At 42.4% G+C, this 27513-nt stretch overlaps 1 protein-coding gene across 2 annotated transcripts; it reads left to right on the top strand.

Annotated features, from left to right (window-relative positions):
- Positions 1–781: 781 nt before the first annotated feature.
- ACKR3 (atypical chemokine receptor 3) lies at positions 782–27064 on the top strand. Of its 2 annotated transcripts, none has more exons than XM_077272347.1 (2): positions 782–938; positions 25107–27064. In XM_077272347.1, exon 2 carries the CDS (start codon positions 25131–25133, stop codon positions 26241–26243), a length of 1113 nt encoding a protein of 370 aa, XP_077128462.1. In that variant the 5' UTR covers positions 782–938; positions 25107–25130; the 3' UTR covers positions 26244–27064. The 2 variants fall into 2 exon arrangements, with proteins under 2 accessions (XP_077128462.1, XP_077128463.1); XM_077272348.1 differs by lacking the exon at positions 782–938 and adding an exon at positions 12692–12710.
- The last annotated feature ends 449 nt before the right edge of the window (positions 27065–27513 follow it).

Raw genomic sequence — 27513 nt, 5'->3', positions numbered from 1 at the left:
GGATAAACTAGGTGGTGAACCTGGGAAAGCTGGAAAGTGCATCGGCAAAGGCCTCAGGAAAGCTGGGTGCTGGACCTGGGAAAGTAAAAGATTCAAGAAAACTGTACCTGGGAAAGCTGGGAGAGGTTGCTTCAGCGGAGGAGGCATCAGTTTAGGACTCGGCAAAGCTGAGTGATATACCTGAGAAATCTAGGAAAAGTTGCTTCACTGTAAAACTTAGAAAAGTTGGATGGTTGACCTGGTAAAGCTGATTAGATTCAAGAAAGTTGGGGAAGGCGCACAAGCCAAGGACTCGGGAAAGCTGGGTAGTGGAGATGGAAAAGCTGGAGCAGCCTATCAGTTAATGACACAGAAATCTGGGGGAAGGTTGATTGAGTGGAGAACTCGGAAAAGTTGTGACGTCTACATTAGCAAAGGGCTCAGGAAAGCTGGGTGTTGGATCTGGGGAAGGCTGCATCGACTCAGGAAAGCTGGGTGATATACACTGGAGAAGGCTACAGAAGCCAAAAAAATCTGAAAAGTTGGGTGGTGTACCTGGGAACGATTCCTTCAGTAGAGGAGATTGGTGGTGGATCTAGGAATTACATGGAAGAGTTGCTGCCATCTGACCTGTACAATGTCATTGCTAGAAAACAAAATCCGGGGACTGTCCCGCGTGTCCCCCTCTCCTCTCTCTGCAGGGACCTGTGAAGTTCAGCAGCTCCGCTCGCACTCCTGTAATCTCTGCCCTCCGTGACTCCTCTCCCCGCATCCCCCGCACACTGTCCTCGTCTCCAGTGACGTGCAGTGTGCCAGCCGCGGCCCTCACCTCCCCCGGCAGAGCGCCCCCTAGCGGCGCAGCGCCTCCATCTTATATAAAGAGGTGGCACAAGCGGCGAACTCCAAACAGTCAGAGAGCAAAGTGATCGCTGCAGCGTGCATCCTCCAGCCAGGAGCAGGTAAGGGGCAACAACTGTCACCACCACTCATCTCTTCTGCTGCATGGACCGGAGGGCATTTACACTTTATTATTTATCATTTATTTAATGTAATTGGTAGTGATAGAACATAGGATCCAATATCAGCTGGCTGATCCTCTGCAGTGGTAATTCTTCTACATGAAAGTTTTGGTTTCTATTTATTATTATTATTATTATTATTATTATTACTATTATTATTATTTAGTCTTCAGTCTTGGCGCTGATGCTTATGTCTGCAGCACGTGTTGTGCCCACTTGTCACTCTCCTGACAGTTATCAGTATGTATTCCATAGTATAGTACAAGCCTATATATTTGCTGCAATTATTATTGTTATTTTTATCCTCTTTCAGCCTGAAATATCCACTTTTTTTTTTACCTTTTACCTGTTATTTGTAGAATTTTACCCTTTACTCCTAACCAGCCTCTAACTCCATGATGTGGACTCCGCTGACACAGCGGCCTGTCTGCTTTGTGTGCATGACCCATGGGTAACGTCTATCGCCCTGCCGCCATTTGTTGGCCATTGTGAGACCCACTTTGCTCTGTGAATCGCCCTTTACCTTTTGTACTCCCAGCTTGAACTTTGGAATTCTTTTAGTAAATTGGATAAATATAATAGGATAACAATAATGGGCACAAATCAGACTCCCCAGACGGCCCTGTAACCTCTTCTGTCTCCGTCCAGCCTTTAGAAGAAAGTATAGAAATGCACTCCCAATCCTCTGCACTTCGTCTTGTGTCCTCTCCTCCTCACAAACTCCCTATTACTTTGAGTTGTTTTCACACTTTGCTGTAGTGTAAATTGGTTTTACATTAGCAGTAAAACAGTAATTATTATAGCATACAATGTATTTGTTTTTCCTTCTGTGATGTGGAAAATTGCACAGAATTTACATATAGAGCTAAAAGTCCCTGATCATGGCTACTGATACTACTACTTATGACATACTTCTATCCAGGTGTCTTCAGATGCTGTCACTTTCATGGTCACTTGGTGATCTTGGGTTCTTATTTGTGCACCCTTTCTGCCTAGAGGCTTGGAACTCTCCTTAAAACATTTACTAATGCTGCTTAGTTAGCTTGTATGTATACTTAATAAAAAAAAAAATTATATATATATATATATATATATATATATATATATATATATATATATATATATTAGGGTTCTTATATGTGCACCCTTTCTGCCTAGAAACTTGGAACTCTCCTTAAAACTTTTGCTAATGTTGTTTAGTTAGCTTGTATGTATAATTAATAAAAAAATAAATTATATATATATATATATATATATATATATACATATAATTCAGGAATAGTATGAAAAGAATGTGAATCGCCCCCTATATGCTTATATTATTGGATGTGATGTGTTGTTTGAATATGAAAATGTTTTAGGCTACGTTCACATTTGGGTTGTTGTGTGCTGCGTCGGCGACGCAACGCACAACGCACGCAAAAACGCATGCGAAACGCAGCAAAACGCAGCGTTTTGTGACGCATGCGTTCATTTTTTTAGCGCAAAAAAATGCAAGATGCTGCGTCCTCTGCGCCCTGACGCTTGCGCCAAAAAAACGCATGCGTCACAAAACGCAACACAACGCATGTCCATGCGCCCCCCATGTTAAATATAGGGGCGCATGACGCATGCGTCGCCGCGGCTGCGCCCGACGCAACGCAAATGTGAACATAGCCTTAGTTGTTTGCTGTTTTTTTCCATTATCTTCTAGTTAGTGTCTGGGGATAAGTTCGGTATGCTGAAAGGGCTTGTGGTGGTACTAAAAAAGTGATAAATCTTTTGTTATTATAGAATTGCAAAGTTTCTAAAGTGTTGAGTTTTTATTGGAAGTGCATAAAGATGTTGATTGACATTTCCCAAAACTGACTACTTTTAGAAACATGCCCCGCTTTGTGTTCAAATACCTGCACCAATTCTTGACTAAGGCTATGTCCCCATGTCCAGTAATGATCCTTTAGAATGGATCCATCAGAAATCCATTGACAAAGTTGTGCAAACTCCAACTTTTTTGATTGATTGTCTAAAAATAACAGATTTCAACTGGATCTGTTTTTCTAATATTACAGTGTATGGAAAACGGATCAGTTAAACAGCGATCCGTTTTTTTTTTCTTTTATTTGAAAAGGATCCATTCCTTGCTTACTGGATCATTTTCAAAAGGAAGAGAGTCGGGGGCTATTTAATGGATCGGTTTTCCTTTTTTCTTAAAAAAAAAAAAAATCCAAACATTGAAGTGTATGGATCTGGTTGGCATCAGTTTTTCTTGCACAAAGTTGTCTGCACAACTTTTTGTTCGTTTATTGCTGCTGGATCAGTTCTAAAGGATGATTACAGGTCAGGTAGCCTAAATCCAGGACTTCTAAGTGTCACAGTATACATTGGTGTGTGATAGAGCGAATGTGGTACGGTTACTTTATGTCTCGTGAGGATTTTACCTTTGAGAACCACATTTACACTGTGGTCTTGGTTGCCTTGGCACAGAAACAGTTAAAGGGAGAAGTGTAAATGGGTTGTCTGAGTGTTTCCTAAACATTTGCACAAGTAATGGAGGGAGCAGTGAAAGAGTTAAGGGAGAAGGATACATCCATTGTCTGAGTGCTCCTAAACATTTGCACAGGTAATGGAGGGAGGGAGGGATGTGCTTCTGTCATACTTCAGAGCACATATCTCTGTCATTTAATTCCAGAAAGTAAAGTGGGCCAGCCGAGTGTTTGACTTGGAATGTAACCAAGGCTTGTGTCAGGAAGGTGCTGACAAGACAACCTGCAAGTGATTTGGCAAGTAGAAAGATTTCCATTACTTTGGGATTACGAACACATCTGAAATCCTCTATATAGTGCATAGCTCACAATACAGATATTGTGCTGATGGGAATTTTCCAGGTAGAGACAATTAGGTGACCTGACATGACCAGACTTGGATAAAATATTAAAAGAATACACCATTGAGAATGATGCGAGGTGCAGGCACAGCTCATAATGTCCTATAACCCGGTATCATTAGAGATCTCTTATCAGTGAGTCCCCGGAACCCTGAGATAATGGATCATATTATTGCATTGGGAAGAAGAGGGGACATAAGGGAAGTTAAACGCCATATTCTGCCCTTTAAACAGTAACTTGCAAACTAAAGTATTTGGGGCAGAAGTTTTGATTGCATGTATAATATGATTTGGGGGTGCACTGTATTAATAGATGCCCGGTCACCTGTTATAGAGGGATGATTATTGTCTTGCATCTGTTATGTCAGACATATTGGAGTGTACACCCTATAATTGTTGCTTTACTATTCACCCTAAACCTAGTGCAACATGTATATGATTGGTCAAAGTACCATAGATTTTGGAATTATCACTCACATCATCTCGTTAAAAAAACTTAATAGGAAAATACAAAGTATCCTAAAAATATCCTCCCCGAAGTTCTACTACTAAGCTTCATGGACTGTGTAAGCCTGCGGTGAATATGCAGTCAATGGGAATCTTCAGGTCATTCTGACAAGACCAATTTCTAACTTCAAGGGAGCACAAAGAATTATGAGAGATGAGAAAGGAGATGGGAGTTTGTCTTTTAAAATTCTGAAATAAAATAACAGGAAAGAGGAATGTGAAAGGGGAGAGTCAGGAATCTACGCTGATGAAAAAGGGAAAGAAATGAGAGGGAGTGAGAGAGCGAGACCGCAGGGGACACAACACAGAATAGCTGCTGGGTTTCTATGAGGTGGATGGAATAAAGCGCTCTCCAGGGTGCCTTATTACCCCAGTTTCGGGGAGGATCATTTCTAAAGGGCATATTCTGACATTTCAGAAGGAGCCAGCTCAGTGGAAGTGAGATTAAGAGAAGGATTGGAACTGTGTCAGGGAAATACAGGAACATTATCAGGGTAGAAATTTGGATACTATTTGCTTTGTGTTCTTTTGTGTAGACAAGTGGACTTTCTAGTTTTAATCTTTTTTACTCTTGTTCATATCCAGTGGTATAACTAGAGTCACGGTACAAAATTTGGACCTAGACCCCCACCTCCATGTCTGTCGGATGTATGGGCCCTTGTAGCATGCTAAATATTATGAAGATATGCATGTTTGCCCCCCATGTAATGTCCACCATTATTGTTGCTTTCTGTAATAATGCCCCTTCCTGGTATGATATCCCCCATCCTGGGCCCTTCCAGCAATAATGCCCCTTTTAATATAATAATAATCATATCCATGACCCCTTCTGTTCATCTCCAGCACATGATCCGATAGCTCACTTCGGTATGTGCTGGCACAGGCAGCACATCATGTCCAATGTCTGCCGGCCGGTAACTTGTATTGCAGCGCAGGGAGCCGGCGGGTCTCTGCGCCCCAATACATTTCAACTGAATATGCACCTGAGACCGAACATCCAGATGAAATTGGTTCTGGTGTCGGTGGCCCCCCTCCTTCACAGGCCTGGTCACAATTACGCTCTTTGCGACCGCGATAATTACGCCATTGGTTAAAGCTAATAATGTCCCCAGATGTGAGATTTTTCCATAGCTTTGTTTCCTATTAGAGCCTACATAGTAATTTAAACTTTGTAAAGGTTTGTCACTGGGAATTCATATTGTAAAACAACAAATGCAAAAAAAAATGATAAGGATTGTAAATACTCAATGTTCATATATGTTGGTGTGGTTGTGTTTGTTATTGTATTCTAGTGCAGTATTCTCGGCATGTCTTCCTTTCCCTCTTTGTTGGACTTTACAAATGTTCTTCACCCAGGTTAGTTGTAAAAGAATCAGATCAATACCACAAATAAACATAGATGAAGAGTTGTAGGACCTTGCTCCTGGCAACTTGCTCTTTTATACTTGCTGTCAGCACGGTGTACATCCAGCTTTGACCTTGTCTGTCACTTGGTTGCTAGGAATACACAGCCTAGCAACCAACACTTGCAGCGGTGATGTTCAGGAGCGTGCGCCTAGCAACTGATCTGCCCCAGCTCATTGCTGCCTCCAGTTCATGTACAATAAAGAATAGGCAGGTTTGGTGAAATATCTTGTGTATGGAGGAGGCCTTCTTACTTTTTCCTAAGAGATACGATAGAGTAGGATCAGGCACACTGAGATTCAATGCTCGATCCTTTTGGTTTCAGGGAATATAACCTGCCACCGGGGGTCTCTGGCACCAGTTTACCACCCACTTCCCACTGAGCACATGTGGACACTAAGTACTTTTGTATGGGGAGGAACTGGAGGAATAGTGCTGTTGGGCAACTGCCTAAAGCCAGCCATATACGGTATGTTAGATGGCTGTCAACTGAACGATGCCTCAGCCGATCATTAGGCCGACAGCCATCTCAGCCGATATCCCCATACACCCAACCACTCATTTGGCTGAGCACTCTTTTGTTCTCTCTGAGACAGCTGTGGACTGACATGTTGGCCAGCCAGCGGCTATTCTCCAGGAGAACCATGCGATTGGCAATCTGAAATTGGACTTGTCCAATTGACATCTCTCCCAATGGTTCGTTGGTCAGCTCCCTCGTACACATTAGACAGTGACTGAACCTATCAGTATCGGTGGGTACAGATGACATTTGTTGTTTGGCAGAACATAAACTATACCTTTTGGATCAATGACCTGTTTAGTTGTGTGCTCCAAACTGAGACATGAGATGAAGATGAGTAGTTTTTGATCTTCATATTTTTAATCTAAAATTTGATCCCCCCACAGACAGTGAGATTTGCTTAAGAGTAAATATACTTTACAGAGGCTGGCTCAGGCCAGTTGGCAAAGACATTGATGTTTTTGCCATATTCTTGACTCTCTAGATGCATTAAACCATGTCACACATTTTGTTTTTCAAATAAAGAGTAACTCCAATTGGGATGTGGCTTTTTTATATTTGTTAGGCACTTCAATAGCATGCTGGAATATTCCAACAAAGCGTCTGCATTCATTGCCTCAGCCCTCAGCCCTTGCCCCTTCCTGAAATGAATCATCGACCTTTGTTTGAGGGACTGGGCTAGTCCCTGTATGATGGGCACAATGACAGTGCACTCACGCACCATCTTATAGCGGCAGTATAATGAAACAGCAACAGAGTTCACTGTATATGCATATTTTTAGGAAACTGCGCTGGTCTTTGCACACCAGTTATTCTGATGGCTCGTTACTGCTGAACTGAGCAGGCGAGAGCGCACTGTCTTTGTGAACATCGCAGAGGGACTAGCCCAGCACCTGAATGAAGGTCACTGACTCTTTATTTCAGGGAGAGGGCAGATGCTGCAGCAGTGACCACAGCCTCTGCCCTCTTACGCTTCATTTGAATATGCCAAAATGCACTGGGATACTGAAATGAAGCATTGTGTAAAAGGAAGTAGGGAAAAAAAAATTACCATAGAGGGTGTAGTTAGGGGAAAAACTGGACATTTTTAATTAAAGTATATTCAAAAATAGTTTAGATTATTATTATTATTATTTATATAGCGCCATTAATTCCATGGTGCTGTACATGAGAAGGGGTTACATAAAAATACAAATATCACTTACAGTAAACAAACTAACAATGACAGACTGATACAGAGGGGCGAGGACCCTGCCCTTGCGGGCTTACATTCTACAGGATTATGGGGAAGGAGACAGTAGGTCAAGGGTTGCAGGAGCTCCGATGGTGTTGAGGTGGCCGTGTGGTCACTACACGCTGTAAGCTTCTTTGAAGAGATGGGTTTTCAGGTTTCTTTTGAAGGATCCAAATGTGGTGGATAACCGGATGTGTTGGGGCACAGAATTCCAGAGGATGGGGGATATTCGGGAGAAGTATTGGAGGCGATTGGTTGAGCAGCGAATAAGCGTGGAGGAGAGAAGGAGGTCTTGGATTGGAGATTATTTGAGGGAAGATATTGAGAGATTAGTTTGGAAATATATACGGAGGAGAAAGGTTATGGATGGCTTTGTAGGTCAGTGTTAGTAGTTTAAACTGGATACGCTGGGAAATTGGGAGCCAGTGAAGGGATTTGCAAAGAGGGGAAGCAGGAGTGTAGCAAAGAGAGAGATGAATTAGTCAGGCAGCAGAGTTAAGGATGGACTAGAGGGGTGCGAGAGTGTTAAGGTACCTTCACACTGACCAACTTTCCAACGATAACGATAACGATAGCGATCCGTGACGTTGCAGCGTCCTGGATAGCGATATCGTTGTGTTTGACACGCAGCAGCGATCTGGATCCTGCTGTGATATTGTTGGTCGGAGCTTAAAGTCCAGAACTTTATTTGGTCGTCAGGTCGGCGTGTATCGTCGATACCAGCAATGTTTTACAATGGTAACCAGGGTAAATATCGGGTTACTAAGCGCAGGGCCGCGCTTAGTAACCCGATATTTACCCTGGTTACCATTGTAAAAGTAAAAAAAAAAACACTACATACTCACCTTCTGATGTGTGTCACGTCCCCCGACGTCCGCGCTGCTGCTCAGAGCTTCCTGCACTGAATGTGTCAGTGCCGGCCGTAAAGCAAAGCACAGCAGTGACGTCACCGCTCTGCTTTAGGGCCGGCGCTTACACAGTGCAGGGAAGCGGACGCCGGGGGACCCGACAGACACCGGAATGTAAGTATGTAGTGTTTGGTTTTTTTTACATTTACACTGGTAACCAGGGTAAACATCAGGTTACTAAGCGCGGCCCTGCGCTTAGTAACCTGATGTTTACCCTGGTTATCCGGGGAACTTCGGCATCATTGGTCGCTGGAGACCTGTCTGTGTGACAGCTCTCCAGCGACCACACAACGACGAAACAGCGACGCTGCAGCGATCGGCATCGTTGTCTATATCGCTGCAGCGTCGCTTAACGTGACGGTACCTTTAGAAGGTAGGCCACAGAGGAGGATATTGCAGTAGTCGAGGTGGGAGATGATTAGGGCATGCACAAGCATTTTGGTAAAGTGAGGGTTGAGGAAAGGACGGATTCTGGAAATATTTTTGAGCTGGAGGAGACAGAAGGTGGCAAGAGCTTGGATGTGCAGTTTGAAGGACAGGGCAGAGTCAAGAGTTACTCCGAGGCAGCGGATGTTGGGGACAGAGGAAAGTGTGATTTCATTTATGGCATTATATGGTTAGATATTTTAAATGAAAATGAATTTATATTCTGCACCACCCCATTTAAGAGTGTTTGTTCCCTAATCTCCTTTTCTTACCTTGATGACTCTTTGAAAAATTCTGGGCTTTGGCCTTGATATTACAAGAGGGAAAACGTACCCCCTGCTTCTGTACAAAGAAATTAAAAATCCACTTAGCTAAAAAAGTCAGTATTCCCTACTGTGATAAATTCTCATGATCCATTGTGCTTGCCAGGAAGTCTATAATCTGGCAATACTCTAACCTTCACTTAATCCAATTTTTGATAAACCTGTTTATCTGGACTTCTTTTGAAGGTAACCTGCACAATTTGATCATACATACCTGGTTCTCCCAGATCAGATTTCTATTGTCCCCAAACCAATCATAATCCTGACCGCATTGTCCTGAAATACAGAGAGTTAAGTTACAAGAGAAGCTGGTAACCTGAATACAAATCCTTATTGTCAGTGCAGGCACATGTGACCAGGTGATTACGCCTTGGAGTTACGGTGTTTACTATGGGTTTGTGCTCAGGTGTTTGGGTTATTTTTCTTTTAAAAAGTAGAGTAGAAATCTGGCACGCAAACCTAATGCCATGGATAAGATGTTCGATCTTTGACTTTTAAAATGAAACAGCCATATAATGTTAGGGGCCGCAAGGGAGGTTGAAGTGGTCCAGACCTACCATGGGTAAGCAGTTGTCTATTTTGTAGCTTTTTATGCCATTGATATACAGTACAGACCAAAGGTTTGGACACATCTTCTCATTTAAAGATTTTTCTGTATTTTCATGACTATGAAAATTGTACATTTACACTGAAGGCATCAAAACTATGAACGAACACATGTGGAATTATATACTTAACAAAAAAGTGTGAAACAACTGAAATTATGTCTTATATTGTAGGTTCTTCAAAGTAGCCACCTTTTGCTTTGATGACTGCTTAGCACAATCTTGGCATTCTCTTGATGAGCTTCAAGAGGTAGTTACCAGGAATGGGCTTCCAACAATCTGGAGTTCCCAGAGAAGCTTAGCACTTGTTGGTCCTTTTGCCTTCACTCTACGGTCCAGCTCACCCCAAACCATCTCGATTGGGTTCAGGTCTGGTGACTGTGGAGGCCAGGTCATTTGGCGTAGCACCCCATCACTCTCCTTCTTGGTCAAATAACCCTTTCACTGCCTGGAGGTGTGTTTGGGGTCATTGTCTTGTTGAAAAATAAATTATGGTCCAACTAAACGCAAACCGGATGGAATAGCATGCCGCTGCAAGATGCTGTGGTAGCCATACTGGTTCAGTATGCCTTCAATTTTGAATAAATCCCCAACAGTGTCACCAACAAAGCACCCCAACACCATCACACCTCTTCCTCCATGCTTCGCGGTGGGAACCAGGCATGTAGAGTCCATTCGTTCACCTTTTCTGCGTAGCACAAAGACACGGTGGTTGGAATCAAAGATATCAAATTTGGACTCATCAGACCAACGCACAGATTTCCACTGGTCTAATGTCCATTCCTAGTGTTCTTTAGCCCAAACAAGTCTCTTCTGCTTGTTGCCTGTCCTTAGCAGTGGTTTCCTAGCAGCTATTTTACCATGAAGGCCTGCTGCACAAAGTCTCCTCTTAACAGTTGTTGTAGAGATGTGTCTGCTGCTAGAACTCTGTGTGGCATTGACCTGGTCTCTAATCTGAGCTGCTGTTAACCTGCGATTTCTGAGGCTGGTGATTCGAATAAACTTATCCTCAGAAGCAGAGGTGACTCTTGGTCTTCCTTTCCTGGGGCGGTCCTCATGTGAGCCAGTTTCTTTGTAGCGCTTGATGGTTTTTGCCACTGCACTTGGGGACACTTTCAAAGTTTTCCCAATTTTTCGGACTGACTGATCTTCATTTCTTAAAGTAATGATGGCCACTCGTTTTTCTTTACTTAGCTGCTTTTTTCTTGCCATAATACAAATTTAACAGTCTATTCAGTAGGACTATCAGCTGTGTATCCACCAGACTTCTGCACAACACAACTGATGGTCCCAACCCCGTTTATAAAGCAAGAAATCCCACTTATTAAACCTGACAGGGCACACCTGTGAAGTGAAAACCATTCACGGGGACTACCTCTTGAAGCTCATTAAGAGAATGCCAAGAGTGTGCAAAGCAGTCATCAAAGCAAAAGGTGGCTACTTTGAAGAACCTAGAATATAAGACATAATTTCAGTTGTTTCACTCTTTTTTGTTAAGTATATAATTCCACATGTGTTAATTCATAGTGTTGATGCCTTCAGTGTGATGTACAATTTTCATAGTCATGAAAATACAGAAAAATCTTTAAATGAGAAGGTGTGTCCAAACCTTTGGTCTGTGCTGTATAGGTACACCCTATTAGTATCTGCAGGGTGGGCCATGTATATGGATTCACCTAAATAAAATGGGAATGGTTGGTGATTTCAACTTCTTGTTTGTGGCACATTAGTATATGGTAGGGGGAAAACTTTTCAAGATGGGTGATGACCATGGCGGTCATTTTGGATCCAACTTTATAAATGGCCCACCCAGGTGTATCCATATACATGGCCCACCCTGTACATTGTCCTTTACTCAGTGTCATTTATATGCATTTGTAATATTTATTAACCCAGCTTCCCCAGGTTCTATATTGACCCCTAACCCATCCCTTGCCTACCCTCAGGTCTCCACCATTTATATGTATTATGTTTATATGTACAATGTTCAGTCTGATTTTAATGTGATTTTTCATATTAAATATTGTATATATACTGATCTTTTGGTGGTTTGTTGCTACTCTGTTCAGTCTCAAGTTTTGAGCCACATAATGTTGAAATAGTTAGGGATTGTGTGTTTTAGGGCTTGTGCTTACAACCAATTATAGCGGTCAAGTTCAGCCCATGGTTTTACGAAAAAAAAAATATATTTTTTTTTTTCTGTAACCAAGCGGTCTGAGGGAAGAAAATCGGTGACGTGCCAGATCAAAATCGATGTAAGAGTCCATGGAAAAGATTGGACTGCACTAGGATGACATCTGAGTGCAGTCTGATGTTCGCGAACTGATATAATGAAGATGGTGGAGAAAATTTTCCAAGAAAAACTGGTCAAACTGATCAGCATAATTGGGCCGTTGTGTGCTCCTACCCTTAACGGAGTTCATCCATGGAAAAAACCATTTAGCAATCACTTAATCACATGACATGTAATAAATATGTGATGATCATATATGACTATCACAATCTCTAGAATGGGGTCCATGGCTCCCTCTTCTTTCTCATCGTTCCTTCGTGCGGAGTTGTTATATCCGTGATGTCACCTGACTATATAAGCGAGGCTTGTTATATAATTACTGAGAGGATATTTTCAGGAACTGAAACTTCCACGTTCTTGTAACCGACATCCTGTTGTATAAGAATAGGTTGTCATATTTGAGATCAGCCGTAAAGTCGAGTTTTTAGGAGTCACTGAAAACATCACTGCAAGAGATAGAAGATGGGACTGAGAAACCAAGGCGCTGAATAATCACACCCATCTAATGGCAGCTTCTTGGCCTCAGGATGCACAGATAGGAAGGCCCCCTGACGGTGAGGGCACAGGAGGAGCTGCTAGGTTTGCCACAGTCACCTTTTGTAAAGCTTTATCAGCAGGCAGCATGGTAGGTAAGAGACTTTGAAGAATGGTGTGAAAATCTGGCCTTTGTTTTTAACCTTTCTGAACTGTGCAGTTCACTCCTCCCAATCCCATATGTTGTTTTTTGCCTGAAGAGAAGTAAATGTATATACCATTAGTTGGGAAAACATGGCAGTAAATTTCTCTTGGCTAGTAGTAACAGCAATACTTACCATCATTAATTGATTATCTTGGGAACGTTTCCCCCTTTTTAAAAATAAAGTTGTTAAAAATTCCGTTTTTGAATAAACTGATAGCATTTTCTTTAGACCCTTTGGGCTCAATTTACCTAGGTGTTTGCGCCAAACTTTTTGAGCTAATTTACAGCTTTGGGAGCCAGCCCTGGCCAGCTTTGCCAATGTGGACTGGGCTGCAGCTAGTGATGGGCGCCAGTGCTTGTTACTCGAGTTTGCCCAGGGTGCACGGCTGACATGTGCGAGTCCGCGCGGGCGCATGTTTTGTGGCTGGTAGGCAATCTACGCATCTTTTTGCAGCTGTATGAAAGCCACAAAATATGCAGCCGCAGGGACTCGTACATGTCAGTCGTGCACCCGCGATACTCTGTGCATACCTGAGTAACAAGCTCCTCCACTCATCACTAGCGATGGCTCATGGCCAAGCCCGCCCAACAAGTTTATCAAACTTTAGTGGTGATATAACATTTTTAGCAGTTATGCCTGCCAGTTGTAAGATGCGTCTAATTTCTTACATATTGTGAACTGCATAATGAATTGGGAGTTTCTTATTTTAGCGAGCGCCTTTATTAAAACTGGCTTGCAGAATGCCAGTCCTAATGAATCTGGTGCTATATTTATATATTGACCCCTAGAAGCATTGCCCTTGCACAGGGCTGGCATAGGGGGTTTCAATCTGCATAAGATCCCCCAGCAGTTACAAGCAGAAACTGAATTGGTAATTAAAGACCTGCATGCCGGACAATTGATGACATCAGTCATGTAACCAAAGGTCCCGTACTCTGCGGGAGTCCAGGAGAGGAGATGAGCGAATTTGATCAGGTCCCTGCTTATTCGGCAAGTTATAGCAGGGGGAACCCGGATACATGGAGCGCGCTGGCTGATCAGCTGTTTGGCAATGCAGCTGCATGTGTCGCGGCTGTTAGGCACAACAGATACATAGAGGGCCTGTTTCTTGGGCTCTCCATGCATGTGTTGTGACAGTGAAACGGCAATGACACATGCGCCGGACAGCTGATCTACCGGAGCTCTGCAGCTTATTTGGTAAGTGCTATAGCTTGCCAAATAAGCAGGGACCCGATCAAATTCGCTCATCTCTACCCAGGAGGCGACACACTGGTAAATCGTCTATAGTGTGTGTATATATTATTATACATGTCTGTGTGTGTGTAATGCCACAGATTAGAGTAGGTGTAAATGGAGCGCCCGCTAGGGCCTTGGGGAACACGGGCCGGGTCCGGTGGACATTAAAGAGGTGGTCACGGTGGCAGTAACCCTGGACGTCCAAGTTAAAGGGAAGGTCTTTAAAGGGGATGGTTTGTAAGAAAATAAAGAATGTTCGTGACTAGTGTTGAGCATTCCGATACCGCAAGTATCGGGTATCGGCCGATATTTGCTGTATCGGAATTCCGATACCGAGATCCGATACTTTTGTGGTATCGGGTATCGGTATCGAAACAACATTAATGTGTAAAAGAAAGAATTAAAATAAAAAATATTGCTATACTCACCTCTCCGACGCAGCCTGGACCTCACCGAGGGAACCGGCAGCGTTGTTTGCTTAAAATGCGCGCTTTTCCTTCCTTCCGTGACGTCACGGCTTCTGATTGGTCGCGTGCCGCCCATGTGGCCGCGACGCGACCAATCACAGCAAGCCGTGACGTAATTTCAGGTCCTTCTAGGCATTCAGTATTTTAAAATTACGTCCTGGCTTTGTGATTGGTCGCGTCGCGGTCACATGGGCGACGCGACCAATCACAAGCCGTGACGTCACGGGAGGCAGGAGACGCGCGCATTTTAAAATGCGCGCGTGTCCAGCCTCCCGTGACGTCACGGCTTGTGATTGGTCGCGTCGCCCATGTGACCGCGACGCGACCAATCACAAGCCAGAACGTAATTTTAAAATCCTGAAGGACCTGAAATTACGTCACGGCTTGCTGTGATTGGTTGCGTCGCGGCCACATGGGCGACGCGACCAATCACAAGCCGTGACGTCACGGGAGGCTGGACACGCGCGCATTTTAAAATGCGCGTGTCTCCTGCCTCCCGTGACGTCACGGCTTGTGATTGGTCGCGTCGCCCATGTGACCGCGACGCGACCAATCACAAAGCCGGAATGTAATTTTAAAATACTGAATGCCTAGAAGGACCTGAAAATTACGTCACGGCTTGCTGTGATTGGTCGCGTCGCGGCCACATGGGCGGCACGCGACCAATCAGAAGCCGTGACGTCACGGAAGGAAGGAAAAGCGCGCATTTTAAGCAAACAACGCTGCCGGTTCCCTCGGTGAGGTGAGTATAGCAATATTTTTTATTTTAATTCTTTATTTTACACATTAATATGGTTCCCAGGGCCTGAAGGAGAGTTTCCTCTCCTTCAGACCCTGGGAACCATCAGGGATACCGTCCGATACTTGAGTCCCATTGACTTGTATTGGTATCGGGTATCGGTATCGGATTGGATCCGATACTTTGCCGGTATCGGCCGATACTTTCCGATACCGATACTTTCAAGTATCGGACGGTATCGCTCAACACTTTTCGTGACGCCACCTGTGGTATTCAGTCAGGGATGACCGACGCTGCTAAATGGGACCACTGGGGATGATGGTACTGCAGCAGGGATGGCATGGCTTCCCACAGGTGAAGCTTGATCCCCAGAGCTCCCGGGGTAGTGGGTAAAGATGACAGATGGTGTAGTGCCAGAAAGAATTGGAGGACACAAGGTTGCAGTCTCTTTACCTTTTACTGGTAGTGTGCAGGCACAATCCAGGGTACCGGTAACAGGTGATGGTGAGGTCCGGACCGGACAGCCTGGAAGCGATTCGGAATCCCCCTAGCCAGGTGGGGTTGGATGCCTTCCTTACTGCACTGTGGTTTAAGTCCCTTGCTGCCCTAGTCTTCATACAAGGTCCTCTCTTTCTCTCTGTCCTTTTAGGTGGACACTACCCGCATGGCAGGCAATTCGAGCTGTTTTACAGGTGTCCCTACTTGCGGCGACTCTGGGCTCTATCTGCTGCTGTGCCTTCGGGTGTAATGGTGGCCAGGAGACTTGGAATCTCCTGCCTACCGGTTTCTGATGTGGGGCATACTGTTACCCCCACAACCTCGGAATTCCAGCCTTCAGTTTCTTGCGCTGATTCTGGAGTGAGCCCACTCGCAGCTCCACTCCCAGTATCTTTCCTCTCCTTTGCCTCTTCTCCCCTCACAGTCTCTTACAATCTGACTGACTCCTGTCAGGAGCTGGCTGCTGAATCTCGTGTCTGCACGGCTTCAGCTCTCCTCTTGACTGAACTCTAACTCCTCCTCCAGCCAGAATATATAGGGAAGTTACCCTGAATCCGGGTCTAGAGCTCCCACTTCTGGCCTGGAGTCAGAACAGTGTTATGTGTACGTGTTACCTGTTAAAGGGATCCTTGTCACTTCCAGGCATGGCATCACATCCCCCTGGAGGAAGGCGAGACCACTGTAACAACCGGTTTCCTGGGGTGTTACATAAACATGTTAGCAATACCCAATGAACTAGCAAAATGCTGCTCATCCATCAGATGATTGAATTGTTTATGCCGGAACAAAGGTCATTGCCCTTGGCAGCACATCACCTGGTGTAAACAGGAGATGTGCTGCTGGTAACATGATGTGTATGAGAATAGATTGATATATTAGTGATCGGTCTATGCCAATCATTCTTTGTCAGCCGGTGTAAAGAGGTCATAAACAAGAGCCAAATGACTTGCGTCAATATAGACGATTGCGCTGCTTGTGTAAACTCAACCTAAATATTTCTGTGTGGTGCAACATGTTAGTATTTGGGGTTCCACTTTTAACTTTTGCGCAGGGTCTAAAACAGACTCTGCCCTCACGCTCCACTGAGCACCATAGTAGCACACGGAGTCCTAGCGTCTCACAATAAGCATGGGATACACTCGCCAATTCAGCCATATTGGCAAAATATTCAGATCTAAGCAGGTCTGCTAAACCAAACTTCAGTCACTGTCGGGTTCTAGAGTGGAATAACATCAATACTGGTCGCCATAAAGCATGTATTAAAATGTGATCCTTTTACAGTCATTTTAAATCACTTCAGCTTTTATGTAACACAGCTTTCATGTACATGAAAAAAGAATGGGTCGGATTTTTATCAGATCTTGGTCAGTGTGTTCGTTTTCCTCTAGTGTTTCATCAGTTATTTTCTTGCATGCAAAAAAAAAATTGCAAAGCTTCTCCTTCCTACATATTACAATGTTACCTACAATCCGCACACTGAAGGCGCTCTGATGCATCGGTGCGCTGTCTGTGATTTTCTCAGACCCATAGACTTGTATGGGGGATTTTAATATGTGACTTGGATTAAAAAAAAACGGACATTTCCCAGGGTGTTTTTTTTTTCGCAGACACGGTTAACGATAAGATACTGAAATGCGAACAGCTGCATAGACTAATAGATGCCAGTTTTATCCTTGAAAGTCACAGATGGAACACGTTTGTGGTGAAAAAAGCCTGAGGCCTAAGGCCACGTGCACACGTGGAGTATTTGAATTTTTTACCTCAGTATTTATTTGTAAGCCAAAACCAGGAGTGGGTGATAAATACTTTTCCTCGGATTGTTCCACTCCTGGTTTTGTCTTACCAATAGTGATGTATAATACTGACCTTGTCCACCCGGCCTCTAATAGACTTTCTTTCAGTGCTTCTGCCATTGAGGTTTACCTTGTTCTTTGTAGGAATGAGAAGAACAAGTCCATCTTCTTATAACACATGGATTTGTGGCCCGAGCTGTCTCTGTGGAACATTTGTATTTTTGAGTTCAGCCAAGGTGACTAATTGGTATTTAGAATGGAAATTTCAATTTTCTAGAGCGCTGTTCAGGATTTTCCACTGTACAACCCTCTACCGTATCTTTCTATGTAATGAAAACCTGTACATTCCTTTTTAGTTTCATGAAGACACATGTGAAACATATGTGCGCCAGTAGCAGTTTAGGAGAAGAAAGATGCCTAATTACAGAGGTTGTTCTGTATAGTCCCTGTAATTTCTATGCATTTTGAGTAGATTGTCATGAATGTAGTAATGTAATGAATGAAGTAAATTAGGAATAGTCCATAATTGGAACTTCATAAAAGCTAACTGTAAATTATATATGTATGTGTGTCCACATATAAAACTCATGGTGGTAATCATGCGGTTGCTTTTTCTAGGTATTTTACATCTTTTTTTAGTTTTTGTATTTTTTTTGAGAGTCCTCAGTGGTTGATACCTTTTAATGGCTAACTGAAAAGATGGTAACAAATTTCAAGCTTTCGAGACTACTTACTACTCTTCATCAGGCAAAGACTAAAACAAATTCTGAAGAATCACATATTTATGCACAACTTTGTTTTAGTCTTTGCCTGATGAAGAGACCTGTGTAGTCTCGAAATCTTGCAATTTGTTACCATCTTTTCAGTTAGCCATTAAAAGGTATCAACCACTGAGGACTCTCAATTCAAAATATTTTCTATCTACTGGCTAACACGGTACCAAGATATATTTCTTTCCTATATTTTTTTTGTATTTTTTTGTCAAAAATAATCGTGACGTGACACGGCTTGAGTTTCTGCATATGTTTTTATTGTAATTTACCGTATTTTTTTTAAAAGGTGTGGTTCAGGACTGACATATAGATGACCTATCCTTAGGATAGGCCATCAGCATGAGATCAATGGGGTGCGACACCAAGCCCAACCACAAATCATCTGAGAACTGCTCCAGCAGGGGCCACATCAAAGGATGGACTTGCAGTGAGTGAGAGAGAAGGTGCAGTACTTGACAATGGCCACTAAATAATGTATGGGTCTGTTGTGCCCAGCAGTTTTCAGCTGCTCAGTGAGGCTGCTGGGTATCGGACCCTCACAACTCTCATATTCATGGCCTCATAAAACCCATTCATACAATAAATAGACATCACACTTTTAGTATTGGATAAAAATGGCCGTGTAGTTTATTTAGGGTTACATAAAATTAACTCAAATGTTCCATAAATAAATTCCTCTTTCACCATCCAACTTTCCAAACTTTCCAAAAGAACCAATCCACCCATAAATGGGTGATTTTCCCACAAGCAAACTACACGATGGAAATTACATAAAATAATGGGAGGGAGGGTGGGCTCTTCTTTTCTTCCAGCGACGGCAGAATGAGGAGAAATCCATGAAGCAGGAGTTTAAATAGTTCAAAAAACAGGCGCCAAACACACCAGCAACCAATAGAAAACCGTTAAAAAAGGCGCCCATAAACCAGAAAGAACAGGAAAATACCAGCTTTTCCTCCTGACAGAAAATAACTTGAGCTTTTATTAACCCCTACTATTCCACCATACATGTGAATAAAAGTCGGGTCTATAAGGCTATGAGACCCCCGCTGTATTTCTTTGCTCATTTAAGCGGGGGGCTAACATTACCTTTACAATCGATAGGCCATTAATATCAGTTCTGGACAACCCCTTTTTATTAATGGTGTTTTTGTACTGGAGTCCATGGTCAGTGTGAAAAATCTGAGGTACAAATCATCAGTTACACATGACCTATGCAGAAAAGACAGCACACGGAGACCTGAATTAGGCCTAACCCATGTATTTTTTTAACAATAAAACAAAATAAATAATGGAAGTATTTGGGAAAAACAAAGTTTTAGAAAGCAACATGCCTAACACATGCTGCGCTTTTGCAGTCACACAAAAAATAAAATCTGTGTCCTGTGGTTCATCATTTCCTATTGACTTCCAGCCAATATCTAGCTGCAGCATTTTTAAGCCCATAAGACAGCAAAAAAGCCACAAGATGAGGCCTTCTCTTGAAATAGCCCTTCCATGAAACCTACAATATGTGTGTATATGTGTATATATATGTATATATATATATAATACATGTATTCTACTCACCACCCTGCTTTTTCCTCGATCCAGCACCATCTTGCTCCTCTTCGCAGTGACGTCACCGCTTTTCAGGCTATTACATTATGGGTGAGCTGTACGTCTCTTTTCCAATGTAAGCTTATGTGGCCTCATACTATCCATCCATAGACTTGCATTGTAAGAGCCACTCCTGGGTACTCGCAGAGCAGTGACGTCACTGAGAAGAACAGCAAAGAGGCAATGGGTCCCGGACAAGTCAGCATTAATACACACACTACACTATATACACCTATAAATGGATTTAGTTAAAAAAAAACACAACACTTGGAGTTGTCGGTCATACAGTGTTTCAATGGGATTATCCTATATTTTATTCAATCTTCACTACAAAGCCCTTTAATGAGAAGGATCTCCTTTCATGGTATTGAGCCTAATGGACAATTGTGTGCGTGTGTGGGTTAGGGAGGGTCCATTACCATTGTATGTGTACAGAGAGGTGATGCCTCTTAATCTGTCAATTTTCTGACTCCATATCCCCTTTTAATGTCCTAATCTGTTAGGCACACAGGGCATGGTGTCAGAGGGTATCCATGGTGGAAAACCAATTAGCAGAGTTTGTTAAAGATCTAAACTTTAAAGTTTGTATTTCTACTTGTATTGTAGAAAACACTATGGGGTTAATAATAATAATACATTTTTAGGAGTTTTAATATTTGTGAACATTTCAAATTTAAAAATCATGCTTACTTATGTTTAAATCATTTCACCAACTGGTTCCAAAAGTTCCCCAGAAATGGGGCATTCTTCTGTTGGGATCCCCAGCTTTACGGTTTGGTGAAATGTAGCAGTAACCAAGAAATGAAGGTCAATGTCGGAATCGGAGAATGAACAACTGGTCACTGTCATAACCTGCGAGTTGCAGTTGCCTATCTTTTAATACCTACGGACATTAACCCATTAATGGCTGCATGGAGTCTGTACCCGCTGTCCTCGCACGTTTGCTGGGCTTGTGTTACACATTTCTATTAGGGGGAGGGGTAGATGGCAGGAGCTTGTGCACATGTGGTTAAGGGTCATTTAGTCATCAAAGGGCACGTGTAAAAAGAAAAGCAGATCTGGGGTCATTTTTTAGACTGATTTCCTGTTGCTTGTATACCAGGAGTGTTTTTCCAAGTCTTGTAGTCTTTAGAAGAGAGGATTTTTTTTCATAACTACACTAAATATTATAATGTCCTCACCTTTCTGAGTGCTTTGCTTAATAAATATCATAATAAATTCAAAAGATCAAAGTTTGTGCACAGACTATATAAACTGAGCATTTACAAATCCATCAGGATAGGGTATTGATTAGAGGGTCCTATGTAATACTTACATACTATGTTTCCAACACAAATGGTACATGAGTGAGTGATGAATAGGCTAGTCCTGACCACATCTGGTCGTATGAGTCCTCTAGGCTGTTACATGAATTTTTAAGGAATGTTAATCAACACCAACAACTAAAATGACCATTTTATTCAATGCCACAAATCACAAGGCTGACCATACAGGCGAGTGTTGGGGAATATATTTCTGCAGTTCTCGGGGTATGATACTTTCACACGCATCAGAAAATTTCCATAACAATTTGTAGTGCTTCTTCTGAAAATTCTTCTTCTGAATCGGATTAAATGCTAATCCCAGGTGGAGGTAGACTTGGCGGTACGATTATTATTATTTATTATTATAGCGCCATTTATTCCATGGTGCTTTACATGTGAGGAGGGGCGTACATAATAAAAAAAACAAGTATAATAATCTTTATCAATCAATACAAGTCATGACTGGTAAAGGAGGAGAGAGGACCCTGCCTGCGAGGGCTTACAATCTACAAGGGCTGGGTTAGGATACAATAGGTGAGGGTAGAGCTGGTCATGCAGTGGTTTGGTGGATCGGTGGTTACTGCAGGTTGTAAGCTTGTCGGAAGAGGTAGGTTTTCAGGTTCCTTTTGAAGGTTTACACGGTAGGTGAGAGTCTGATATGTTGTGGTAGAGAGTTCCAGAGTATGGGGGATGCGCAGGAGAAATCTTGTATGTGATTGTGGGAAGAGGAGATAAGAAGGGAGTCAAGAAGGAGATCTTGTGAGGATCAGAGGTAAGTACCAGGAGACGAGGTCACAGATGTATGGAGGACACAGATTGCGAATGGCTTTGTATGTCATGGTTAGGGTTTTGAACTGGAGTAGTTGGGTAATGGGGAGCCAGCGCAGGGATTGACAGGGGGGAGGCTGGGGAATAGCAGGGGGACAGGTGGACTAGTCGGGCAGCGGTGTTTAGAATAGATTGGAGGGGTGCTATATTGTTGCAGGGGAGGCCACAGAGCAGGAGGTTGCAGTAGTCAAAGCAGGAGATGATGAGGGCATGGATTAGGGTTTTTGCAGATTCTTGGTTGAGGAATGTACGGATTCGGGAAATATTTTTGAGTTGAAGTCGGCAAGACGTGGAGAGGGCTTGGATATGTGGTTTGAAGGAGAGATCCGAGTCAAGGATTACACCGAGGCAGCAAGCTTGTGGGACTGGGAAGAGTGAGGGGCTACTTACTTTAATCGATAGGTCCATTACGGGGGGGTCGAGTGAGATGGGGAAAGATGATGAATTCTGTTTTGTCCATATTAAGTTTTAGAAATCTAGCAGAGAAAAGGGATGAAATAGTGGAAAGACATTGTGGGATTCTGGTTAGTAGGGAGGTGATATCTGGTCTAGAGATGTAGATATGTGTGTCATCGGCATAGAGATGATACTGAAAACCGTGGGACTCTATGAGCTGTCCCAGGCCGAAGGTTTAAATGGAGAAGAGCAGGAGCCCTGAGACTGAACCTTGCGGGACTCCGACAGATATGGGGCGAGGTGAGGAGGTGGTGTGTGAGTGGGAGACTCTGAATGTCTGGTCTGTCTGTTAGGTATGATGAGATTCAAGATAGGTCCAAGTCTGTGGTGCCAAGAGATGAGAGGGTCTGTAGTAATAGGGAGTGGTCCACAGTGTAAAAGGCAGAGGACAGGTCCAGGAGGAGGAGGACAGAGTAGTGTCGCTTGGCTTTGGCAGTTAGTAGGTCATTGCTGACTTTAGTTAGGGCAGTTTCACTGGAGTGATGCAGCCGGAACCCAGATTGCAAGCTGTCAAAGAGGGAGCAGGAAGAGAGGTGGAAGAGGAAGGGAAGCATGGTGACTCCGTGGTTAGCACTGTTGCTTTTCAACATTGGGGTCCTGGGTTCAAATCCCACCAAGGACAACATCTGCATGGAGTTTGTATGTTTTCCCCATGTTTACATGGGTTCCCTCCAAGTTCTCCGATTTCCTCCCACATTCCAATATCATAGTGATAGGGAATCTAGATTGTGAGCCCCAGTGGGGACAGTGATGATAATGTCTGTAAAGTGCTGTGGAATTAATGGCGCTATAGAAGTGAGAAAAATAAATAAACCCCTGATGATTCCACAAAAAAAGCCAGGGATTAGCTCACATTAAATGATGATGTGGTTATCCTTAAACACTTTGCAAATTGCAGCATTCAAACACTTGTGACACCTTGAGGCTGCTCATTAGGCCATTGTAAATGACAATTAAGGTAAAACTGCTGGAAAGGAAAGCCTTATTTGAACAAGGTAAAAAAAATAAAAAAAAATTACTCTGTATTCTATAGTTAGTACTCAACATACTCGGGTGTAGAACGTGTGAGTCACACTTTGTGCTGTGCAGCTATTTTTCTAGCTTGTTTTATTTATCCGGGACGAATAAAAAATCCTGGCAGGCAAATGAGGTGAAGAGTATCTGTTTTTCACATTGTCGTCTTCTTTTTTGATCTCCATAGCTATCATGTATAAAATATGAGGACAACCGTATTTCTCAATGTGTGCAGCTATTTATCGGTGTCTGGAGATCCCACTTCCTAGAACGCCTGTGGCAAGAACATGATACATTATTGGGGGAAGTTATCATGAGGGGAAATTTTATTTAAAGTCCGTTTTGCTTGTCATTGCGTTTCCATGACTTGCGACATTATTTGCCTTAAATTTTCATTGCCGACCAATTCTTGATAAATTTGGCACTTTTTTTTTCTGGTTACCCATTCTTTTAGACCACCCCAGCAGTGTGCTGCAACTTTAAAAAAAAAAAAACACAAAAAGTTGCAATTCTGGTTTACACCTTATTTGCATAACTAACTACACTCTGATTACTACTTTCTAAAAGTGGCGAGAGCGGTATAAAATAACACATGGTAAAACATTTGTGCGCAAATATAGCTGGCAACATGTTTTTCCTACTTAGACCTCAATTCATCATTTTTATTTTGACCTGCCGTATTCTGCGCCAAAATCCTCAAATGGCACACAATGTGTTGTACATTTTTTGCGGATTTAAAGTGGTTTATCTTTTACCTTTTGTATTTTTTTGCCATTTTTAGAGTTGTTGTACGATCCTTCCTTAGTCTTTAACTGTGCATATGAAAAATAATTTCTAACAAAAAAAAGTCAAAAGGTATAAATGATAACTTGGTCAAAAACATTTTAAAGTTGGCTGTATCCACTCCTTTCTCTCCCCCAAAAAACGCAGCAAAAAGAGAAAATCAGTCCAAAAAGGCACAAATTCAACTATGAATTGGTCCCTTTATTAATTATTTGAGACCTAAATAAGCTCCACTCTGAAATAGTGTCACTGCAACAACAGAAATTTACAAAGGTGGCACTGTGATCATTCTGCTGCATCTATGTAATTTAATACACTTTTGATGACTTGAGTATATTTTGCCTCCATCGTTGAGGTCGAAGCATAATTATTTGGCGGCTAGTCTGTGAATTAGCGCAAAAAAAAAAAAAAAAAACTATTTTGTATCTCACTGACATTCTGCCATTGTTGCACTGATTTCCTGCTATTTCTCTGTTTCTGTTTTGTCAAGCTTTTGTAGGTTTTGAGTGTCTGGGACTTAATGCTGTTGTCAGAAACCTGTCATGTTAGTTGTTAGAGACAGGGATTATGGGAATTATAAGAAAATGGGCTTGTAAATCTGACTTCTGTAAACTTCCCCTCCAGCTGCAATTTTTAGCAGCTTGCTGCCTAAGCAAGATAGGTCTTGTATTGACAATGGTGGCAAGAGCCTTTTTTTATTATTTTTATTTTATTTTTTTTAGTATATTTTTCATGACTAAATTAGTAAATCTTAATTTTACATTTTATTTTTTTAACATTTATATACATTAATTTTACTGTGTAATAATAATCACATGATCTCACTGTCAAACTCTAACCATATTGTTTCATCAACAGGTTGTTGTTCCCACCATCTGCACAATGAGTGCTGCAGACTTTGTCACCACGATGGATTACACGGATGGCATCAACTCCAGCGATCTCAACATCACCATGGAGTCTGTGTCATGCCCTAATACATTGAACAGGACCGCAATGCTGTACTCTCTAGCCATTGTCCACATCTTTATCTTCGTTATAGGACTTTTGGCCAACTCTGTAGTCATTTGGCTCAATCTCCAGTCTAAGACTACCGGCTACGAAACTCACCTATACATCTTCAATTTGGCTGTGGCTGACCTCTGTGTACTTCTGACCCTGCCTGTATGGATTGTTTCATTAGTTCAGCATAACCAGTGGCCAATGGGTGAGATGACCTGCAAGGTGACCCACCTGATCTTCTCCATCAATCTCTTTAGCAGCATTTTCTTTCTGGCGTGCATGAGCGTTGATCGCTATTTGTCTGTTTCTCTACGTGGAACCATTAGTAAACACAGGAGACGGATTATACGTCGGCTGGTTTGTGTACTTGTCTGGCTAGTTGCCTTTGCTGTCTCCCTTCCTGACACATATTATTTAAAAACTGTGTCTTCTGGCAATAATGAGACTTTTTGTCGCTTCATGTACCCAGAACATACGTACAAAGAGTGGTTACTCGGAATGGAAATCCTAAACATTTTACTGGGTTTCATCATCCCATTTGCAATCATTACAGTCTTCTATTGCCTCTTGGCATGGACTTTGTCATCTTCCTCATCTTCTTCGTTATCCTCCTCATCATCGTCATCATCTGTGGACCAAGAGAGAAGAATCAGTGGAAGACTCATTGTTTCTTATGTAGTAGTATTTATGGTGTGTTGGTTGCCCTACCATATGCTGCTGCTATTGGATGTATTTTATTTCCTACACCTGTTACCCTTCAGCTGCTTACTAGACAATTTTCTATATGCTGGCCTTAATATCACCCAGTGCTACTCACTCCTTCACTGTTGCATCAACCCGGTCTTGTACAGTCTTATTCACCGAAACTACCGCTATGAGATCATGAAAGCTTTCATCTTTCGTTACTCTTCGAAAACTGGTCTTACCAAACTCATTGACTCCTCCAAGGTTTCTGAAGCAGAATACTCAGCTGTGGAGCAAACCCCAAAATGAGACATACAAGAGACTGAGCTGACTGTCTCGATGTCTCAATTAGACCGAAATATCTGGGACCAAACTCATTCACATTCCTGCCGGTGCTGGCAGATGAGAGAAGTCTTCAGGACACAAGTACAGCTTAATTAATAAAGCTGGCATCTCACCAAGCTACACTTCTATCACCAAGAGAGCGCAAGCAAATGAAGACTGTGCAGCAATAATAGCTGTGACCAGGGATTTCCCTGCTTGTCTCCAAACATCTGCCACCGAACTGTACTCTGAATAGGGTTATAAATGGCACTAAAGAGCACTGACATTTGTTCCTGTCTCACCTAATTTTGTATTAGAAAGGGCACTGCATGTTAATCACTTAATGGCCATAAAATGGTATAACCTGCTCCCCTCCTGTGTCTACGAGACACAACACTCCTGTAGAAAGTAGACTTTAAGCCAAATATTTCCTTGCTGGCAACTTCCCAACAATGAGGTGATTAATACTCGTAGGGTAAACCAAGTCTTTTAATATGATGTCAGCCACCGCCTTTGTATATATGTAATATAAAACGTCTTTTGTAAAGCATATATATATATATATTTTTCTATAGCTTATTGTATTTAAACGCCATTTTATCTGGCAGTTCTTTGTATTTGAAATTCAAATAGACCTTATATATAAATATCCATATATGTATTATCTATATTTTTGAAGTGTATGAGAATTGACTCTTGCAATTGATACTGTATTTTATATCTCGCTTTGGTGGTTTCTTTTGCTAAAGACACAAAAAAGCTCTTTTTAACCATTAAAGCTTTGTACAAACAGTAGTCATTGCATCTGTGTGAATTTTGGTGTCTTGCGAGAGCATATAATAGAATTGGCCTCCGTGGGACAACTTGTTCTGCTAGCCAATGGGCAATGGTTCAAATGGAGCTTGTAATGGAAGAGACAAATGAGATCCCTCATAGAGAATAAGTAAGAAGATGCCCAGAGAGGAGATAAAAGGAGTGTACTGATGAGATGTAGGAAGATTGAAAACGGCAAATAAATCCAAGGCTTAATGGGAGAAAACAAGGCATGCCCTCCGCATTGTGCCCAGGACAAGGGGCATTTATCAAATTCTAACAAATCACCTTTATTGCATAATGTAGATCCTGGCTCTCGGATATTTAAAATCTTTTGGCAAATAATCTACTTTACTTGGCAAAGTTTTAAGCCTTCTGGGATTTTATATTTTTCTGAGCTTGCTTGCCCCACTTGGCACCATCACAGTATTAAAAGTGGTAG

Source organism: Ranitomeya variabilis, chromosome 7 (genome assembly GCF_051348905.1).
Source record: "Ranitomeya variabilis isolate aRanVar5 chromosome 7, aRanVar5.hap1, whole genome shotgun sequence".
NCBI classification, from domain to species: domain Eukaryota; kingdom Metazoa; phylum Chordata; class Amphibia; order Anura; family Dendrobatidae; genus Ranitomeya; species Ranitomeya variabilis.
This window is presented reverse-complemented; position numbering and strand designations above follow the sequence as displayed.